General features: G+C 38.0%; 1 protein-coding gene and 1 long non-coding RNA gene across 2 annotated transcripts in view; both read left to right on the plus strand.

The window, feature by feature from the left end:
• Nucleotides 1–7076: 7076 nt before the first annotated feature.
• On the plus strand, nt 7077–10271 carry LOC136700375 (uncharacterized). The gene is made up of 3 exons (XR_010803735.1): nt 7077–7278; nt 8643–8736; nt 9848–10271. It is a non-coding gene; the product is annotated as an uncharacterized lncRNA (long non-coding RNA).
• Nucleotides 10272–16132: 5861 nt separating this feature from the next.
• The window catches only part of LOC136700208 (electrogenic aspartate/glutamate antiporter SLC25A13, mitochondrial), a 65923-nt gene continuing 63147 nt past the window's right edge, over nt 16133–18908 (plus strand). Inside the window, 2 exon segments of the mRNA XM_066675489.1 lie at nt 16133–16184; nt 16325–16346. Of these exon segments, the coding sequence (XP_066531586.1) occupies nt 16133–16184; nt 16325–16346 (74 nt within the window).

Below are 18908 nucleotides of genomic sequence, written 5' to 3' on the forward strand. Positions count from 1 at the left end.
AATGCGTTTTAAGAACTTTAGATGAAGCGTACCTTTCTAAACCCATGGAAATTGCTTTTTTAAAAGTTAACAGTAGATGCAACAAAATAAGAGCGCCGGGAACAGTCCTACCATCCTGATTTGAAATAAAGCATTCTTCTAATTCTTCAGAGTCAAAAACACTAAGACACTTGGAAGCACTGGGTTATGTTTTCATAAAATACTAACAATTACATCTCTCAACAACCCTCCAAGCTGAACAAACATGACACTTCCGACCTCAGGGGAGAAGACAAGGTATTGTGTCCAGCGGTGGATTCTCAGCCCATGAACCCAGTGTCCGCAAATCAACCAATCAGTCCTCTCCGGTCCAGCAGACACATACCCAGGTGACCACTGCCTATGTTGTGCTCTAGCCTCATTGGTCTAACTACTTAATAAGTGGCTGTTAGAGGTTTTCCTGGACAAAGTCCAGAGCTGAAGGGGCCCTCAAAGCAGCCAACCCAAATGAGGACAGCTTCATTTATCAATCTCCCCAATCACAGGCATTTCCGGACTCCCAGCCACATGGTGCATATTCCTAAAAAGTTTTTGCATGGGTATAGACACTTCAAGAAGTGGCGATCAAACATATGAGATATCAGTACATTAAAATGGCTGTGCAGACACATCCTCCTAGTAAAGTGCTGAAATCTGAATACAGCCATTTAATTTATGTTAAAATAATGAGTAGGCTTGCGGTGCAGAGTTTTATGTGATCAAGCACAATAGTCATTTTCCTGTCCTTTTATATCTCCTACAATATCCCTCTGTGTGCTGTAGAGATCATTATATCCTGAAGAATGTTGTTTCATTTCCAATCCCCTTTATAGATGACAGACGAGGAGCGGGTAGGTATTAGAGTGGAACACTTTATCACTTACTCTCTAAGCCCCTTGATGAGGGACATTCACTTGAGAATGTCATTCCAACATAGAGAGAGAGAGAGAGAGAGAGAGAGAGAGAGAGAGAGAGAGTGTGTGAGAGAGAGTGTGAGAGAGAGAGAGAGAGAGAGAGAGAGAGAGAGAGAGTGTGTGAGAGAGAGTGTGAGAGAGAGAGAGTGAGAGAGAGAGAGAGAGTGAGAGAGAGAGAGAAGAAGAGAGAGAATGACCATAAAGAGGCTGATTCAATGGACTGCAGTGTAAGTGGCCTACAATGCGTCATTGTAGTGAGATGAGAGAAGAAATTTTAATATTCAGTCATTTTTAGTGCATGATTTGTTTGTCATTTGTGTATTAGCAAATTGTGATTATATATTTTGGATAAATGAAAATTGATGCCATGTAAAGATGCTTCAAATGTAAATTTAAATAGGAGGCACTTGGTAATAAATGGTTCTGCAGGACATAAATATTTGTATTACAATACAAATGCAATAGTCAAAAGTACATTATATCACTTTCCAAGCAAGTCAAAAGTAGATGTGCTATCAAACTGGCAGTTTGTATGTTGTTTTTAGAAACCATTAATTCAGTTGAGTTACATTTGTGTGAATGTCTCACATAAATCATAGGTAAAATGAATAATTACATAAAGAACATAGCTGTGAGGTATTTATGCAACAGTGACTAATGTACTATAAACAATGCTGTATTTATATGGAACCAACAGTTTAGTTACTTTAACTTTATCTCCAGTGACTTTTGAGCAATTTGTTTTGAGTGTGTTATTACTGGCTGAAAATACTAATTTCTGGCAAGTTATAGGAAAAAAATGCTACTCCATAATTCCATGGATATAGAACTCTTTCTGATGGACACTGAGACAGTAGAAACTCCCAGTTAACAAGGACATGTCCACCGGTTTCATGACGCTGGGCGTAATATTACAGCATACAAAGTGAAAACAAAAAGCCATCTCGCTCATTGTTTTCAAAGATAAATAACAGGATGGCATTGGAGAATAACTCAATAACAGCTGGGTGTTCACATCAGTCAAGGCACCACCATCTTCCAAAACAATGGCTTGCTCTTGCAACTTGAGACAGACCCCCCATATTTCATTTCTCTCTCGCTGATAGCATTTATCAGCAAAATCCTGATAAAAACAAAAAATGCAACTTAATCCAGAGCATAACTAAGCTGCGGAGGTGAACGGGATTACTGGGGCCGGCCAGGACAGACATTAGATTGTATGGCTATAAAGGGCCATTAGCTTGTTGGCAAACTGTACCTCAAGCCCCAGATGACAGGGCTTTTCAAGATAGACAGATGAAAAATATGAAACTAAAATTCCTCATGACAGACAGTTGAATTAGTGGGTCTTAGACAGGGGGCTGGAGGGGGACAAATTAGGAAACTTTGTTGTGTGTATTTTTTCCATATGTTCATGTGGCTTTGATTGTGTTCTTACCTCGTTTAATCAACAATGTTCCTTTTCTAAAAGCAATATCTGCACCCTCATTACTAAAGAAAAGTCCATCACAAAAGACAAAGAGGCCTCAGACCTAGAGGCTAGGTGGGATTAAATTTAATACGGAATCTTGATATATAGTGCATGAGAAGGGATTCAGTACCTATCAATTTTTGTGAGGCAAAACTGCTGTTTCTCTCATATGAATCTTGCTAATTGGACAGCTGGGCTCAACCATTGTTTTGTTACCATTGCAATCTCAAAATAAAAATTTGTGCAGAAGGCAACAAGGCCAAACAATTTCCATAACACTGGCCACAAAGCTATATTTCTGGATAAGGGTTTTAGAGCTTTACTGCAGAAAATAGAATAAGTTGTTGTGATATATATCAGCAAGCTTTGAGTGAGTTATGCAGTGACTATCACATGGTATTAGCAATTCCTGATCACAGTGTTAGCCTACTGATAGTCTAAGATGCCTACATTTATTCCTCACACAACGTTGTCACTCAGCATTGTTTTCCATGTGGTGGAATATTACATTTCAGGTTATGGACACTCAAAGAAGCTAAAGGAGTTATTTTAATGCATGATCTTAATATGATATAATTCTTTTTTTTATATATTAACAATATGGCTAAATCCCAGCTTATACCTCCACAGCCAAGATACAAAGAAACTCTGAATCAAGAATCTGTCTCTCCAGAGCTGGCTCGATTGTCGTTCTCCTATGTAGACTGAATGAGAGGAGCGATTATCTGATCAAGGGCTTTTGGACAGGTAGACAGGCCCATGTTCTGGTGTGTTGTCACTTTCTCTTGGCAGAGAGGGAGCCATGTCACTAATCTGAGGCAGGGATCAGCCAGATGGAAGCTGGGAGTGATGACGGCTCTGCTCACCTACCTTCCCTCTGGCCCCCACAACCCAAACCCCACTCTCTGGTCCTAGCACCCCTCAGGCCAAATTGTGATCTCTGTCCTGATAAAGGTCGGTGGAAGCGAGACTGCCAGACTGGCCGGGCCGGCCTAGGCCAGAGCCTCCGTGAGGACTCAGTGCGATACTGTCCTGGAGGGGCCAATGAAAGGCATTCTCACATGTGAAGAAAGGCTGAGAGTCTGTCTGGGCAGCCCCGCTGTCTGCCCCCCTCCCCACCCCTGGAGACTCCAGGCGCCACGGTGTAACTGCAGTCTCAGGTATGCTCCACAGACATTCACAGAGATTCCCAAGCCCATACCTAAGACTATGCAGAAGGATTCTACTACTGTTTTCAACTGTATGCAATTAATGTAATTAATATTTGGGCTTTGCCAATAGAACAGAACCTAAAGTGTTTTATGTGAACATATATTCAGTTTTAGGCAAAGATTTGAATGCCCTTGGTGAAGTAACATGTTCAATTACGCTCACTTTGAAAATCAGCAAAACATGACATTTGACTAGCGGTGTTCAAACTGTTGCACACGACTGTATATCCAATGTATGCCCATCTTCTTATAAATAAACTCTTTCATTTTGGTCACTGTAAGCCACATCCATCTGTTTAAGCCTTGGCCTCAATGTTGTCTCTTTTGTTCATAGTCTCTCTGAATCTTTTTGTGTAAGTACTTAAGATGATTACAAAATAATTTGAAAATAGAATAAGTGAGTAGGATCATAGCTGAGGTTTTCACCGTCTGTCAGCAAATGGGAGCCACAGGGCAATTTTCATTGTGGTGCGTGTGGTTTTGTGGTATATGTGCTGTCATTTATCTAGACTGCAGTACATAGGCCTACCCACCAGTGGCTGTCAGTTCATTACTTGAACACACCACATGGATCACAATGTAATTTGTAATTTATTGAAAAATATGCACCCTCATTGAGGTGTTTCTTATTCGTCTAAATAGTTTTATGCAGAATTTCTCTAACAGCAGGACTTAAAATGGTTCATTTTTTTCTCTCTATGCTTGTTCAGCTTTGCTTAATGGCACTGCTGAATGCTTTAGCATGGTTTATGCATTTCCAAATAAGTCTTGGGCGAGATCAGTCATGTGTGAGATCGGCTTTGCTGAAAACTACTACCAAATATTTACAAGAGCGCAAGCTAAGTGCCAGCTGTGCTCCAAGCTTGCTGAAAGTTTCTGAGTGGCTCAAAACAAGAGCTAAGCGCATGCATAAAAGAATGATTCAGCAAGTCAGTGCATTATTACTTGCCGTAACAACAATTTTGAAATCATCTCTAGTATGATTTTGCAGGTCGCAACTAAGATCTGTAGTGAATTACTTAAGCAGTAGCTCAGTGCAAAGAGCCCGGACAAAGTTCGGAAAATAACCATGATGCCTTACCGGCTCGCCAAACACATTTGGTGCATCTGAAGCTGGTAGGAACCTCACTGATTGCAGAATTTTATTTTTTTAATCTGAGAAATGGCAATATCCCGAAGAAGAAAGAGATTAAAATTTCAGCTCAGTTTAGCATTATTGTTATTTCTTGTGATACCTCATTTTCAGGTAACACTTTAAATTATAGCCCGCTGGGTAAGTAGAGAGTATGTACCTGTTAAGTAAGCCATAAGATAAAATAAGTACGAAATAAGTTAAGCAAGTGACTATTACTGTATTTTTTTGTATATAAATACGGAATGCAGCCACTATTTTGAATTCACTGTAGATCTGAATGTAATTATAGATCCTTTAAAATTATCTACAGTGCAGCTACAGAGCAGGACATGGTCAGCTACTTTCATTACAGGCACTAGTAGAGTTTCATGTTGCTTTGTACTCATTAGGTTCAGGACATGTGATCTACAACAACAATCATCATCACATACTTCAGAGATACTTTACACGGTTTAGCCTATGTGTACTGGGGCATTATATGTACATAACTGACTAATGAGGAAATTATAAAATGGATTGTAATATACCCAGTAATAACCACATATTTCTAGTATCATACGCTTTACTTACTCAGTACTTATCTTACGGCTTACTTAACAGGTCCATACTCTGTACTTACCCAGCTGTAATTTAAAGTGTTACCAATTTTCAGTATCATATATGAGACGTGTAAATGAGAATTATATATAAACACCTTATAAAAGTACTAGGCTTCAGATGTAGTTACACTGTATACAAGCCACTTAATGAGCACTAATATTTTTCTTTATTTTAAAAGAAAATCTTTTAAAATAATATATTTAAATAAACTACATTTACATTTTCGGAAGAAAACTGCCTTCCAGTTCTCCTGCGATGCTCCTACTGAACAGTTTGTACAGTTGTATTTATGTGATTTGTGTTAAAATGGTTTTGGTCAAGGGCAAAAAAGATGTTGCTTTTTGTCTAATTAAGTTTTATATATTTTTTGTCAGAAGGAATATCAAACTAAACTAAACATTATGTTGCTTTTACAAAATAGTTTAAATCTTGTTAGTTTCTATGCATTTTACCACATAAACTTATTTTGAAATAAAGAAGCTACCCCTGGCAAAAAGTATGGTAGCCTTTTAAGACCTTAACTAGATGTTGGACTTAATCTACTCAAAAAAGGCTTAAAGAAAGTTGTCACTAGAAAATTGGAAATCCTCATAAAACTCCAAGAAGGAAATGCACTAAGGAGTGTGGCCAAACATTTAAAATCTGAAATTTGGTGCAAGTATTAACGAAATGTTAAAGTTATGAAAGGAAAACAGGTGTGTAGAGAAAGGAAGATATCAAAGCATCAAAATAAAATAATCAATGAAATATGCCTTAAAAAATAATGTACAGAAAAACAAATGAAAATCATGGATAGAAACAGGAGTCAAGTGTTTTTACAGAACACTTAGAAATCATTTGTATGAAATCAACTTTGCATATAGAAAAAACAAATGAACATCAGTACATTGACCTAAAAGAAGAATAAAAAATTAAGGTCACAGTGGGCTAAAGCAAAGAAATCCTGGAGTGTAGGTAATTGGTAAAAGTCATATTCAGTAATGAATTACGAACCTGCATTAGCCAAGATGAAGATCCTTGTACCTTTGACTGTTGCTTTTCTAATGTCACAAATAAAGTTGACTGCCAAAAGAAAACAATCAAAAGTCACCACTCATTCATGATACAAGGTTGCATGTCAGGTAAGAGTCTAGGGGAGATGGTAATCATTACCTCAGCAGTTAATGCACAAATGTACAATGATATTTTGGACATTTTAACATCCCATTGTTAGAAAATGGTAGATTTGGTGATAATTAATCTGGATGATAATGCAGCTTGCCACAACGCACAGTGTTAAAGCTTTTCTTAAAGAAATGCAAATCAACATAATGACATTGCCAGGAAAGTCTGGATACAAACAAACAAAAACGTGTTCCATGTCAAGGCTCCATTGTGCAAAGCCGACCTGTCAACTGCTGTTCAAGAGAGTTGGAATGAGCTTGATGTAACATATGAATTCATTTGTAAATAATTAATGATATATGGAATATTTGGGTATATGCCTCAAATTATTAAAGCCCAAGAAGCAACAAAGTACTAAATGTGATTTTTATTTTTGTGTGGTTACATATTTTTCCCACAAAACTACGTGACTGTGTTTTTCTACAATTATCTGTAAAAATGCCATTAATCTTAACAATTTTATTAACTTGTTTCGCGAAGCCAGAATGTGCTACGCAGAAAAAAAAGCCTGGGTGAACGTGTGGAAACCCCATCATTTTTGCCAGTGGTAGAAGAACTTTGCTCTATCCCTGTTGCTGTGGGTTGTGCAGGTGGTCTGTTCTGAGCATGCGCACAGCAAACAAACTCCGTGCGTGAACTCGACTGAAGGATCTTGGAGTCAGAGAGAAACAAACCCACTGTCCAGCACGATGTCGGAAAAGAAACAAACCGTGGACCTGGGCTTGTTAGAGGAGGACGACGAGTTTGAGGAATTTCCAGCTGAAGGTTAGTGAGCTTTGTAAACGTCTGAGTGTCGTTGTCCGCTAGTTTATGTAGTGTGTTCACACAGTGACTCAGCTAACGGAGCTAAATGTGTGTTTGACAGCGTTGAGAAGCTAATTACCCTTAAGTTATAAACATTGACTTTAAACAGAGCCCACAACAACAGACCCCGAGTGCTGTGTTTTTGTGGTGCAGTATTTAGAACCTCACAGGATTGACAGATTTTCATTGAACAGTCAATGAAACCACGTTAGCAACATTGGCTAACGTTAGCTCACTAGAACAAAGCTACTCTAATCTCAGAGCTAACGTTAGCTCATTTCTCTCATACAGAGCTAGCGTTAGTTAAGGCGAATAGAGTTCACAAAACGTTCTATTGAGAGTGAGCTGTTGTGGGATTTGACTAGGTAACTGTGTAGGTAAATTATAAATTACTAAGTTTATCATTCTAGTTTTGCGTTTCACCGTATAATGCTCATTTTATGTGGAGCTGCTATTTTGACTAATAAAACCAGGTCAGTTTCATCTTTGCTTCATCTTCATACTGTCGTTGCTCATTACAGCAATAAAAAAAACAGTGTTGCTGTCTTCTACTAAGATTAATTCAGACGCCGTTTTTTTAAAACTTTCAGCAAGTCAAAGTTCTAAAGAAACGTAAAGCCCCTTCCGGTCATTGATTAAACACCTGAAACTCATCTGTTTTACAAAACTACATATTATGAAATTATATCCAAGAAAAAATAATAAATACAATTCTTATAAATATAAAAAAATATTTTAAAAACATTACACTTTTTACTGGGGATCTATGAAAGTACATTTAGGTCTAACTTCTATTTCCACTGACCATTCTGCAGCTTGATGAGGTGTCTTAGGTTTGTGATGTAAGAAACCCTGGCCTTCTGAATCTGCCTGTGTGAGACAGATGTTGGAACACTGCCATTTTTAAAGTGGAAATGATCTGTCATGGTGTTAGCTGCTTAATTCTTTGCATGACATATCTTCTAGCAGACATGTTTACAAAGTGAATTTGTTTTTATTTAGGTTGTGTTAAATATTGCACTCATGAAGAACCTTTTTAATTAGCTTAGATATTAACGAATAAACAATAAAATCCTAATGACAGAGCAGATATATTACTTGTCTGAGGCTGAGAACATGTGCATGGCTGTTTATCAAGTATTAGATGCATAGGAGTTATTGTTGAAAAAAAGGGGACAAATGTCAATTTTATTTCTTTCAGAAAGCTTTGTTAGTTATACATATTTTATACTTAAACAATTATTTTTATGCATATTTACAGGACACCAGCATTTTATTTATTCAGAGAACCATTTGCAATTAAACTATTTGTGTTTACTTCTCAGATTGGACAGGTCTGGATGAAGATGAGGATGCTCATGTGTGGGAGGATAACTGGGACGATGACAACGTAGAGGATGACTTTTCTAATCAGCTGAGGTACCTGGGTTGTTCCAGCAAACCCCTCCTTTGGCTTCATTTGTTTTATTGCTATATAGTTGTAGATATAATATCTGTTATTTACTCAACGTTAATTATGTGAGGCTCTAGGATCATTCTTAAAAACATTTTTTTTTCTTAAAATGATTGTGAGGAAATGCTGTTTTGTTTACATTCATAATCTCTGTCTTAAGGTGGAAGTGTATGTTTAAGGAAAAAAATGAGTGTACATTAGTTTAATTTGTCCAAGTTTCCATTCACTGTTTGAATTACCACAGAAACTCATTTGTAACTTGTTTAGTTTTTCTGGCACTTTCAGTAATACACCTAGCTGTCTCTCAAATTGGGACACATTTTGCTGAAACAGCAAAAATAAGTCAATACCGACCTATGGTGCAGGAATAGAGCAATATTTGCCATGAAGGGAAAAAAAAAAAAAAAAGTGCCAGTGAGCGAGCCCATCATACCAGACACTGGGATGGGGAAGAGGGGAGGGGATTGTTAGGATTTTAGGATAATAAGGATTTTTGACTGTTTCAGTGCGGTTTTGAGAAAGAATGTGGATGGCTTTAAAATTAAACTACTATTTTATTCTGTTAGTGCAGTTTCAACATTGACCTAGGTAACATTAAGTGTTGGGATGCCTTTGACAGAATTATGTCTGTTTAGCAAGAGCTTGTTTGATATCTCTGTGAGAAAATGAAAGAGAGAAAAAAGAATTGTATGAAGTGATTAACTGACACTCATGGTGGTCTGCCACAGTTATTCTGCTGTGAATGATGCTACACACACACACACTGACTCTCAGTGCTGTTCGGGTTACTTGCAGTTTCCATGTTTTGATTATATTTATAATTTTGGAGGCCAAACAATTTACCCCATTATTTAAATAATTATGGAAAACAAAGTGAAGGTAATTATAATGGGTGTAGAACAACTTTGACTTTAGTAATTCTGAATAGTTTAAATTGCAATCTGTATTGCTGATATGCAAGCATTGGTTTCCCTGTTTTTTTAAGCTTTTAAAACCAAGAATGCAAAATAAACTTGATATTGGTGTTTTTATTCTCTGAACTATTAATTTAAGCACCCTTGTATTTTCTTTCTGCAGAGCTGAGCTTGAAAAGCATGGATACAAGATGGAGACTTCGTAACATTGCTGAAGACTGTTTAATTACATTTGAACATTGTCAGGTTTCTCTGCCAGTGTACAAATGTGATTTGTGCTTATTTCCTCTGTAAGACATCAGGAATTCTGATGTTTGCCAGTGGAGTGTGTGGTATTGCGTACCTGTGTGAGTGTGCGAGTGTGTGCTTTGTAATGTTTTGTTCCCCACAAATATGCAAATAGTTGTGATATTAAAGAGATTCTCTGCCTATCCAGATTTAGTTTGAATTTTTTGAAGATTTAAAAATTTAAATTTAAAATTGCTGATGTCATTTGGAGAGTTTAACATTTTATGTTTTTAAATCTTGCAAATTCAAAATATCATTTTCAAGGCAAATGTTTTAAGTCACACTGTCAGGCTGAAAGTTTTGCAAAATAAATTTATCTTAAAATTACGTTATTTATTCTGTCGTAATTGAATGACAGCACAAAAACAGCCATATTTCTATTTTAAAAAAAAACCCTCTTCAGTTATCTTTTATTAATATTAATTTCAATTATTTATGGAAATTGTTCTCAATCCTGATCTGTGTTACAGAATGCTCTTTTTTTAAAGTATACTGATTCAGTGCTCAATATTCAGAACCAGATGTTGGAAGATAAAAGGAGATGATCCTGATTCAGTACTGTACTTACATGTATATGTAATGCAGTAATTTAGTCACTTAGTAAAGTACCCTGATGTATCTTGTAATAGTAGTGTACTAAAATTTACAAAATAAATGATTTAATAAACAATAGCTCATCTTAAATGTAAGTTTTTAAGTAAAGTATAGTGAATTTATATCTTGATTTCTGGAGGGGTTGCAGGATTATACCATGTTTAATTATATGGTCAGACAACTTGTATTTGTGAAGACTAACTTTAAAATATTTTAGGATTAACAATATAAGCTAGTAGAATGAGTCAGAATATATATATATATATATATATATTCTCCAGAATTCAGCTGTTGAAGTGACAGCAACAGGCTTATTTTAACTTATTTAACTCATAATAATAATAATATTAAATCATTAAATGTAAGATTCCTGTCAACACTACTGTAAATAAGCTTTGACAGACTGATTCGGCAAGTTTTTCAAGTGCTGTTTATTTTACCAGAACTCACATTAAGATGTAATTAATTTACATTTTAAAGACTTGAAATATCTATTGAATTCCACTGTAGTGTTAACACTCAGTCATGGTACATGATCAAAGCATGTCGCCAGGGTTAGGACATTTATCATAATATCCATATTTCCATGATGTGACAGACTATCCTCCACAATATTTAGTACTCAGATACTATTAAACAAATTTTTTAAATGGACAAGCACCACCACCACCATCCAGCCTCAAGTTGTTCAGTGTTACCCGTCTGATTTTGTAAAAGCATCATACAGTGTACCCTATATATGCTTTAATATTATTTGAGACATTACTTGTTTCTACGTTTGTCGGCCTGCAGATCGTCTTAGGGAAAACATGAAAAAAGCAGATGAACTGGAGTAAGGATGGAACACAAAAAACAGTTTGAACATAAGTCTGTTGTCTGCGCAGATACAAATCTCTTTCTCTGTGTGTGTGTGTGTTTGAGATATTCAGAGATTCAAACCCATGTTGAGTCAGAGGGGGAGGAAGAGAGAGATAGAGAGAACGCTCTGGAGCAGCTCCTCTGTTGTGCACTGGCACTTCCCTCTGAGCACATGGGGTTTGGCACAGTCTCTGCAGGGAGATTATCCAGTGCAGTGTTTGTCAGAGGCAGGGAGGTGGCCGCAGCATGTGGCCCTGGCCGCTCCTGCCTGGGCCTGCCCACTCCCGGCCGGGCTCTGCTCTTCCGCTCTGCTCAGCGGGGGCTCCCACACACAACCGGAGGCCAATTTGCCCAGCCGCACTCCTCCAGCAAAATGATTTCTCTGGATTTGTGGTTCTCAGTCCCAGGGCCATAATGAGCTGAAATCGATGCCAGTAAGGCATCTACTACTGCAGGAGAGCTTCCACCCACCCTGCTCCACTGCTGCCTCCCCTCTCCGTTTTTATCTGCCTTTGTTGAATCTTTTCCACTGAAATTCTGGACAGTACATGTAAGTATGTGCCGAATGGGGCTTTGTGTCTTTCGCTCCAAACATTTTGGATTAATTCCCGTACTTATTAAAGATTTTTAAAAAATGTATTATTTCCTTTATTTAATGTAGAACATGCTTACACAGTTGTTTATTACTAACCATAAAAATGTGCGTTAATATGAGCTTCCTCAAACCTCCAACTGAATTCCACTGGGTTTGAATTAAATGAACTGATATTAAATCAATAATACCTGCACTTTTTTCTGTAATTTAACAAGGGATTACAGTGGAGCAGGGGCATATGCACATGCACAGCCAGATGCAGTCATAACATGCAAATTCACCTATACCCTTGAAAATAAGTGTTCTGCGCTGGATCATTATTTTAATTGTCGGAAAGTCGGTGAGGTGTGAAAATCACTAAGTGAGAGCAACAGTGGAGAATATAAGACCATTTTGTTTGTGCCATAGGCGTAAGATTGGCCTTGCGTTTGAATGAAGGTGGTCTTTTGTGACTTCCTCAAATCCCTGTGTCATAGTGCATGAGAGCATTAGGCCTACTCCATAGGCCCGTGTAGTATTCTCCGGTGAAGAGGTTCTTTTGTCCTTTTCAAAGCTGCTTGTGTGCTTTAGAAATTCTGTCAGTCTGCAGATCAGAAGGTCAATGGTGAATTTTTCATTATGTTTACATGACTGTTTTACATTTTTATAACATCATTGTACCCAATTTTTTGTGAAGAAAGGACTGAAATATTATTAAGCACAGGATCTGTTCCTTGACCTTAATTAAGGGGACAGTGTGCTACTGTTCTTAATCATCACTAAACAAATCCCTGAGTTTCATTTTACATCCTGATCTGCTTTAAATTTTATTTTTGTTTTTATACTTCCTACTTATTTATTTTTTTAAATCTTATTTATTTTGTGGCATTTTTCTCAGCCAGGAGTGAACATCACGGTTATGGGTTGAACGCGACCTCTGAGAGCTTCCTTTCTACGAGCCAAGAAAAGACAGGGGGCTGTCGAGCAGGGAGCGTGCAGCTGCTACAATAATAGGCCTAATTGCACATTTCTTTTGTGGGGCTGAAATTAGTGGCAGAGCACAGCTACAATGCCCAAACCTCGAGAAAGAGGAGAGGAAAAAAAAAAAAAAAAAAAAGACTCACGGGGGCAACTGCTCACCAGCGGCCCGTCACCACCACCCACGGCTCCCTGTCCACACCTGCACTCGCCCTCGCCAAAGTAAACACAGATAATAAGGTGTAATTACTTTAAAAATAATAATGAGAGCCCTCCAAGTGACAATGGATGGCCTGTTTATTGAGGGATGAAAATAACTTCTTAAGACACAGATGAGGGTTCCCCCATCAGGAGACCCCAAAAGGCCACGGCTATCAGTGCATGCATGTGTTAACCTCGCTCCTCACCCCTTGCGCTCGTAGCACTGTGTAGTGCACAGAACTGAGGGAGAATCCCTGTCTCTGATTTCAGCTCCTTCATTCGTTTACCTCCATTCAAGCATCGCTGTAAAGGCCTATCGTGACACTACCATGAAATGACTGCTGGATCTCTGTTGCCTGTTCGCTGTCGGTTAGAACTGATCGACGTTTAGAGAGACGTGACATGTTCTCACACAGGAACAACGCAATGGGTTTGTTTCTTTGTAATGGCATCGGCAGAGCTTAAGTCCGTATGAAAACCAAGTCTTCGCTTTGGTGTCATTTTGTATTAAAGGCTCTGTTTTTCTGGACTGCAGGTTAGGAAATTCTCTTCTGTGGCACTGGAAAAATACGTCTAACAGGGCTAATGCATAAAGCCTGGGTGATTTGAGCAAAACTGCCACTTTGATATACAGCACGGGGAATAATGTTCAAGTGAAAGAACAATCTTTAAGTGAAAGACAATACGGTTTAAGCTGTCCAGGGCAAAATATGGTCTGATATGAAGGAATGTTTCATGGTCCACTCTTCTTGCAAGCTCATGTTACTGCCTGAAATTTTCTACTGACTGAGCAGTTTCCTGGCACAGAAATATGCCTTGTGGTATTGCTGCATTGGGTTGCCTTTATTTGTTTACAGTCTTCCTACAACCAACATTAAACCACTGGCTCTTTGTAACAACACTATAGTTATAATTTAGCGATTACTACCTGTTCAATCTTCAACAAAGATCACACTAAACCTTTGTACTATATTTTATGTCAGCCCATTTAATAGTGTTTAATAGCGGTTATGTTAATGCTACTGCAATTGCCTAGGGCTGATAATTAGCCAGAGAAATTAAACAGTGACATTATACCAGCATGTGCTGTGATGGCTAATGGTCACTTAACACTATTATAGTACAAAATGTTTAAATTACAACTTCAGTGAATGCCGTTGTTAAGACATGGAATATCACCTAGCCGTTTCAATATAATTAGATGCTACAAACACACAGGCTCAATAGACCTGAGCTTATACTGTCATTAAACTAAGAATGGTCATTGCCTTGAATGGATTTTGTAGGATGGCAAAGTTTTTTTTAATTTTTTTTTATAAATGTGACGTCCTCAGCTCCCTACTGTGTCCACATCCTGAGAGTGATACCCAGCAATTACAGTTTGTGCCTTTTTTTTTTCCCTTACTCCATTTTCCTCCCAATATTTTAAGCATGCCCTCCATATCGAGCCATCCTACTGCACTTAATAGCCTTGGACAGTCAGGGAAGAAAAATTAACAGAACAATTTAAGCACATCAAGGCTTGGTGGGGCAATTAAGCACTCTTGATGTTATCCTCGCTAGTGAATTATCAGTGCTCTGATAATTGTAATTAATTAATCATCTCACTCGTTCATGCGCTACAGTTTATGCGAGAAGTGTAAGGTAGACTGTGGATGACCTTTCAGGTGTGACATTCTCTTTTTCTTTTTCCAGAACAAATCATATTAGTGTTCTCATCAGCACTGGGGTTCTTTAAAGCATGCACTGTGCTACCATTTATACCACACAGTTTTACAACATTTCATTAACAGAATTCCTGCTCAAATACTGGGGCTGAAAACTAGTCTTTGGTGGTCTACTAGGTCCTACATAGTTTTTAGGAGGCTTCATTTCTATTTATTTATTAACACCTTTCATTTTCCCCTGTCCTTACACATGTGGACTATATTAATATATAATCTCAGAAATATCTCAGGAAAACTGATTTCTAGCATTTGGTCTGGAAATGAAACACATGAAATATGGTCCACAGCATGGCACATGATTTTAATGTGTCAGTCTGCTGCACCTGAATTCTATAAATCAACATGAGTGCTGCCATAGGATGCAGAGTTTACTTCCCAGGAATTAACCGTTTAAGTACCTTAATTTACAAGAATATTTGTTTACTGTAAAGCAGGCCCCAGCATGCAGACAACATGCAATGGATGAGCAACTGAAATGTGCATCCCAACTGTGGATCAGGAGGGTCTTACAGAACAAAGTGGCTTTGGGCTCTGTGCGCCTGGGAGGCCTTGGCGCAGGCACAGAGAATGGTACAAGCTCAGCGAGGAAACAATTAATCATGTGTGAGTGGCTGTCTGCTAACAAGACAACAACAATGTTCCAAATCTCTCCCTGAGGCAGGATTCAAATCCAGAAAACTGTTCAGGCACGCGGCCCCTCACACACATGCACACCCACACAAACGGATGAACATATGTGCTCACACACACACACACACACACACACACACATGCAGGTGCTTAACACTGTACAAGGCTGTGATGAATAAAGTGCATCATATTGGAATTTTTAAAGTGGCTCCACTCTTTTTTGTCTGGTTTATTTCTCTTTACATAACGCATTGCTCCATCGTCGTGCTGTAAATGTTTCATAAAAAGATAAATGGTCCATTCATCCTGCACCATCTCACGCGCAATGCCAACATGAGAAAACTGAAATCTCACTTTAATCATCTTCATTCTGGAAGCAAAGTATGGATTGATGAGCCTTTCTCTTTCTGTTATGAGGACATTTCATCTTTAATTTAAGCATGTGTCCTCTGAGTGGCAAGCCCCTTGAATTGAGTCAAAGCAGGCGACGCCTACTGAAATGGGATGGAAAATGTGCATTTTCTTTCATGCCGCTGGTCTAGGTAGTGAGGAATTAAAGAAATACATAAGCAAACAAAGAGCTGGTGTGTGTTTCAGGATGGGCCGTCTGGCCGGCATCACCCCGGCTGTCAGAATGAGAAGTGACACAGGTTACTGGAGGGCTCCCTGCTGTGAAACACTGTTCCCTCTTGGCGGCAGAAAAACAGCTTTGAATCACAGAATGACTGTGTCCTTCTCACACGTTCTTTGGATAAGAGAAGCAACATGTGGGTCTCTTTTTTCTCTTCAGATGGCTCAGATGAATCCATACGGTATCATTTCATCAAAGTGTCAGTGTCATTCATAGATATTCTCTGATATTATCCTATTCAGCAAACCACATTGCTTGTATATACCTCAGGTCACAAGCCCGATGCTGACATATTACTTTTGAGTTTATCACCCGAGTTTTTATTGCGTTTATTTAAATTCTGCACATATTGGTTCCGTAAGAACATCTTATGCCGCTGTGTTACAAAACTGTACTTTTTCCACTTGAAGATAATTCACTGCGGAAATAAACTGATGCCTCTTTATTGATATTTGTTTTTGGTTTACAGGTTTGTAAAAATTACATTAGACAGGAACTTAGTAACTTATGTATTAATCTGTAAAATAAATAAATACATAAAAGTGTTTAATTCATACTGCAATGTTTAAATTTGACTGATATGTCAGAGCTATATTTGATGATGTATGTTTTTTTATTCTAGAAAAGCAGAATGGTTAGTTAATTTTGGGCTTTAGTGTTAACATATCTGCATTCTACTCATTGTACTGAATTTGTGTTACATTTCTCTGTAATCTAAATCCAGGTCGTGTTGTAGAAATATCTGCAATAATATATACACATATAAAAATTATTTAGATAGTTAGATAATAATGAATAATAAATTAGGTAAATGCATTGGTCCTCTATATTAATGCCTCACTTATGAATAGAGCTGAAATACTGACCCGGAAAAAAGAGGAAGAGGGGTGGGAATGAAGGCAGTGCCTGCAGAGAGGACAAAAAAGTGAAATGTAAAATTATAAAAGTATGGCAAAACGAAATAAAAAGAAATGAATGCACATATGCAAGAATTAAATTCCACTCTCTCTACAAGGAACTCCAATAATGGAAATAAATAATTGTAACTATCATTGTGTGAGTGATTCCTGTCTTCATTCGTCTACCCTCCTATGTGACTGTGGGATTTTTAAGATCTGTTACCACGGTGGTATGTGTTCAGGAAGGGGAAAAGGAAAAGACTTAAAGATTTGCTGGTGTACTCGTTTTGTTCAAAGACGAGCGAGCCTGATAATTTCCCACAATGCTGTTGAGCGGCCCCTGTGATCAGCAATTATGAGAATGAGCAGGAATTTGAGGGGCAAGCATGCAGGCAGAAAGGAAGAGAATAGCCAAGAGCCTTTCTCTGTCTCTGGTCAGCATGCCTGGGCTCAGTGTCTGTGGGCAGCATCTGGCTCCATTTAGCGAAGCCTGTGGAAAGGGGGTACCCAGCGTCCTCTCGGATTGCAGCTTTCAGTGTGGGCTCTTGTTTTTTTGGAAAGGGCTAAAGTCTACTGGTCTGGACCTTCTCAAAGTGCCCCCCAGTGCATCCGCCCATCCCTCCAGAGGCGCAATTTCGGCCCATCCCAGATGCCCCTCAGCATGTTTAGTGTAGCTCCTCATTTGAACTGAAAGATGTTGAACAGATTCATTCAGAAGCCAGTCTCCTTAAGCTTTTTGAAGAGAGGAGTGGGTGGGCGTCAGAGAGCGGGCTACAAGCGTGTGTGCCCAAGTTCTTGTATGAGAGCGTGCGCATGGACAGATGACGAGTGAACATGTAGAGTGAATAACATCAGTGTGGTGATGAAGTCGTGATACTAGGCAGTCCTCCCCATCATCCTACCCCTGTGGCTCTGAAAGGCCTCAGTCAATCTGCTCCTAGGTCAAGTTTTAGCAAATGATCTATCTAAGCAGGCGCACTGCTCACCAGTTTGATTCATATTTAATCACTGACTACTGTCAAAGCTGTTTATTGTTGTGCACGTTGAAGGAAAGCCAGAGTGAGTTTGGCTTGTTAAGAAAGTCGGCAGGATGTTATTCAAACGGGGATCTATTTCCACGTAAACAAAAATAACCTGTCAAGGACTATTATACTTGTTCGGTTTATGTCAGTGCCACATTTATTCTCAATACTACATTAGAATCTTTTATTAATCCTTTTTGACATCTTTCTGTTCCAATAAATGTAAAACAGTCTAACCTCATTACATTTCTTTGTACATAATGCATTTGGTCTCACTTTGTTGCAGTGTTCAGGAGAATAAAATATTATCTACATAAATATAGAGAGTATTAGTTACTTGAATATATTTTCTGTCCTAAATATGTTAAATGATTGAACTTAAAGGACTGGTTATGAATGCTGCATAGTTAGATCACTGCAAACATATATGATACATGGTGTTTTGTGTCTCCCAAAAAAAGAATTTTTAATTTTATGGTTGTGAAAACAGACCTCTGTACTGTTTCATGGCAGAAATGTGGATTTGGTGTTTTTAAGAGAATTTAGCATCTGCAAAGTCGAGTCTAAAAATGATAAACCACAAGAAAATATAACATTTATATCAAAGAGTTATATCAAAGAGAATAGCATGGAATGAAAGGCCTACATATTTTAGACTCTCATCATATAAAAGATTCAAGTCTGTCTCATGCAAAGAACTTTAAGAAATGCATTGAAAAATATAAAAAAAATGAAGAAAAATATGAAATTTTTGTTGTGCTATAAATTTAAAAAACATGTAATGACTTTAAGACATTGCAAATGACAACAAAAAGTTAAATT

This window comes from Hoplias malabaricus, chromosome 6 (genome assembly GCF_029633855.1).
Source record: "Hoplias malabaricus isolate fHopMal1 chromosome 6, fHopMal1.hap1, whole genome shotgun sequence".
Lineage (NCBI taxonomy): Eukaryota > Metazoa > Chordata > Actinopteri > Characiformes > Erythrinidae > Hoplias > Hoplias malabaricus.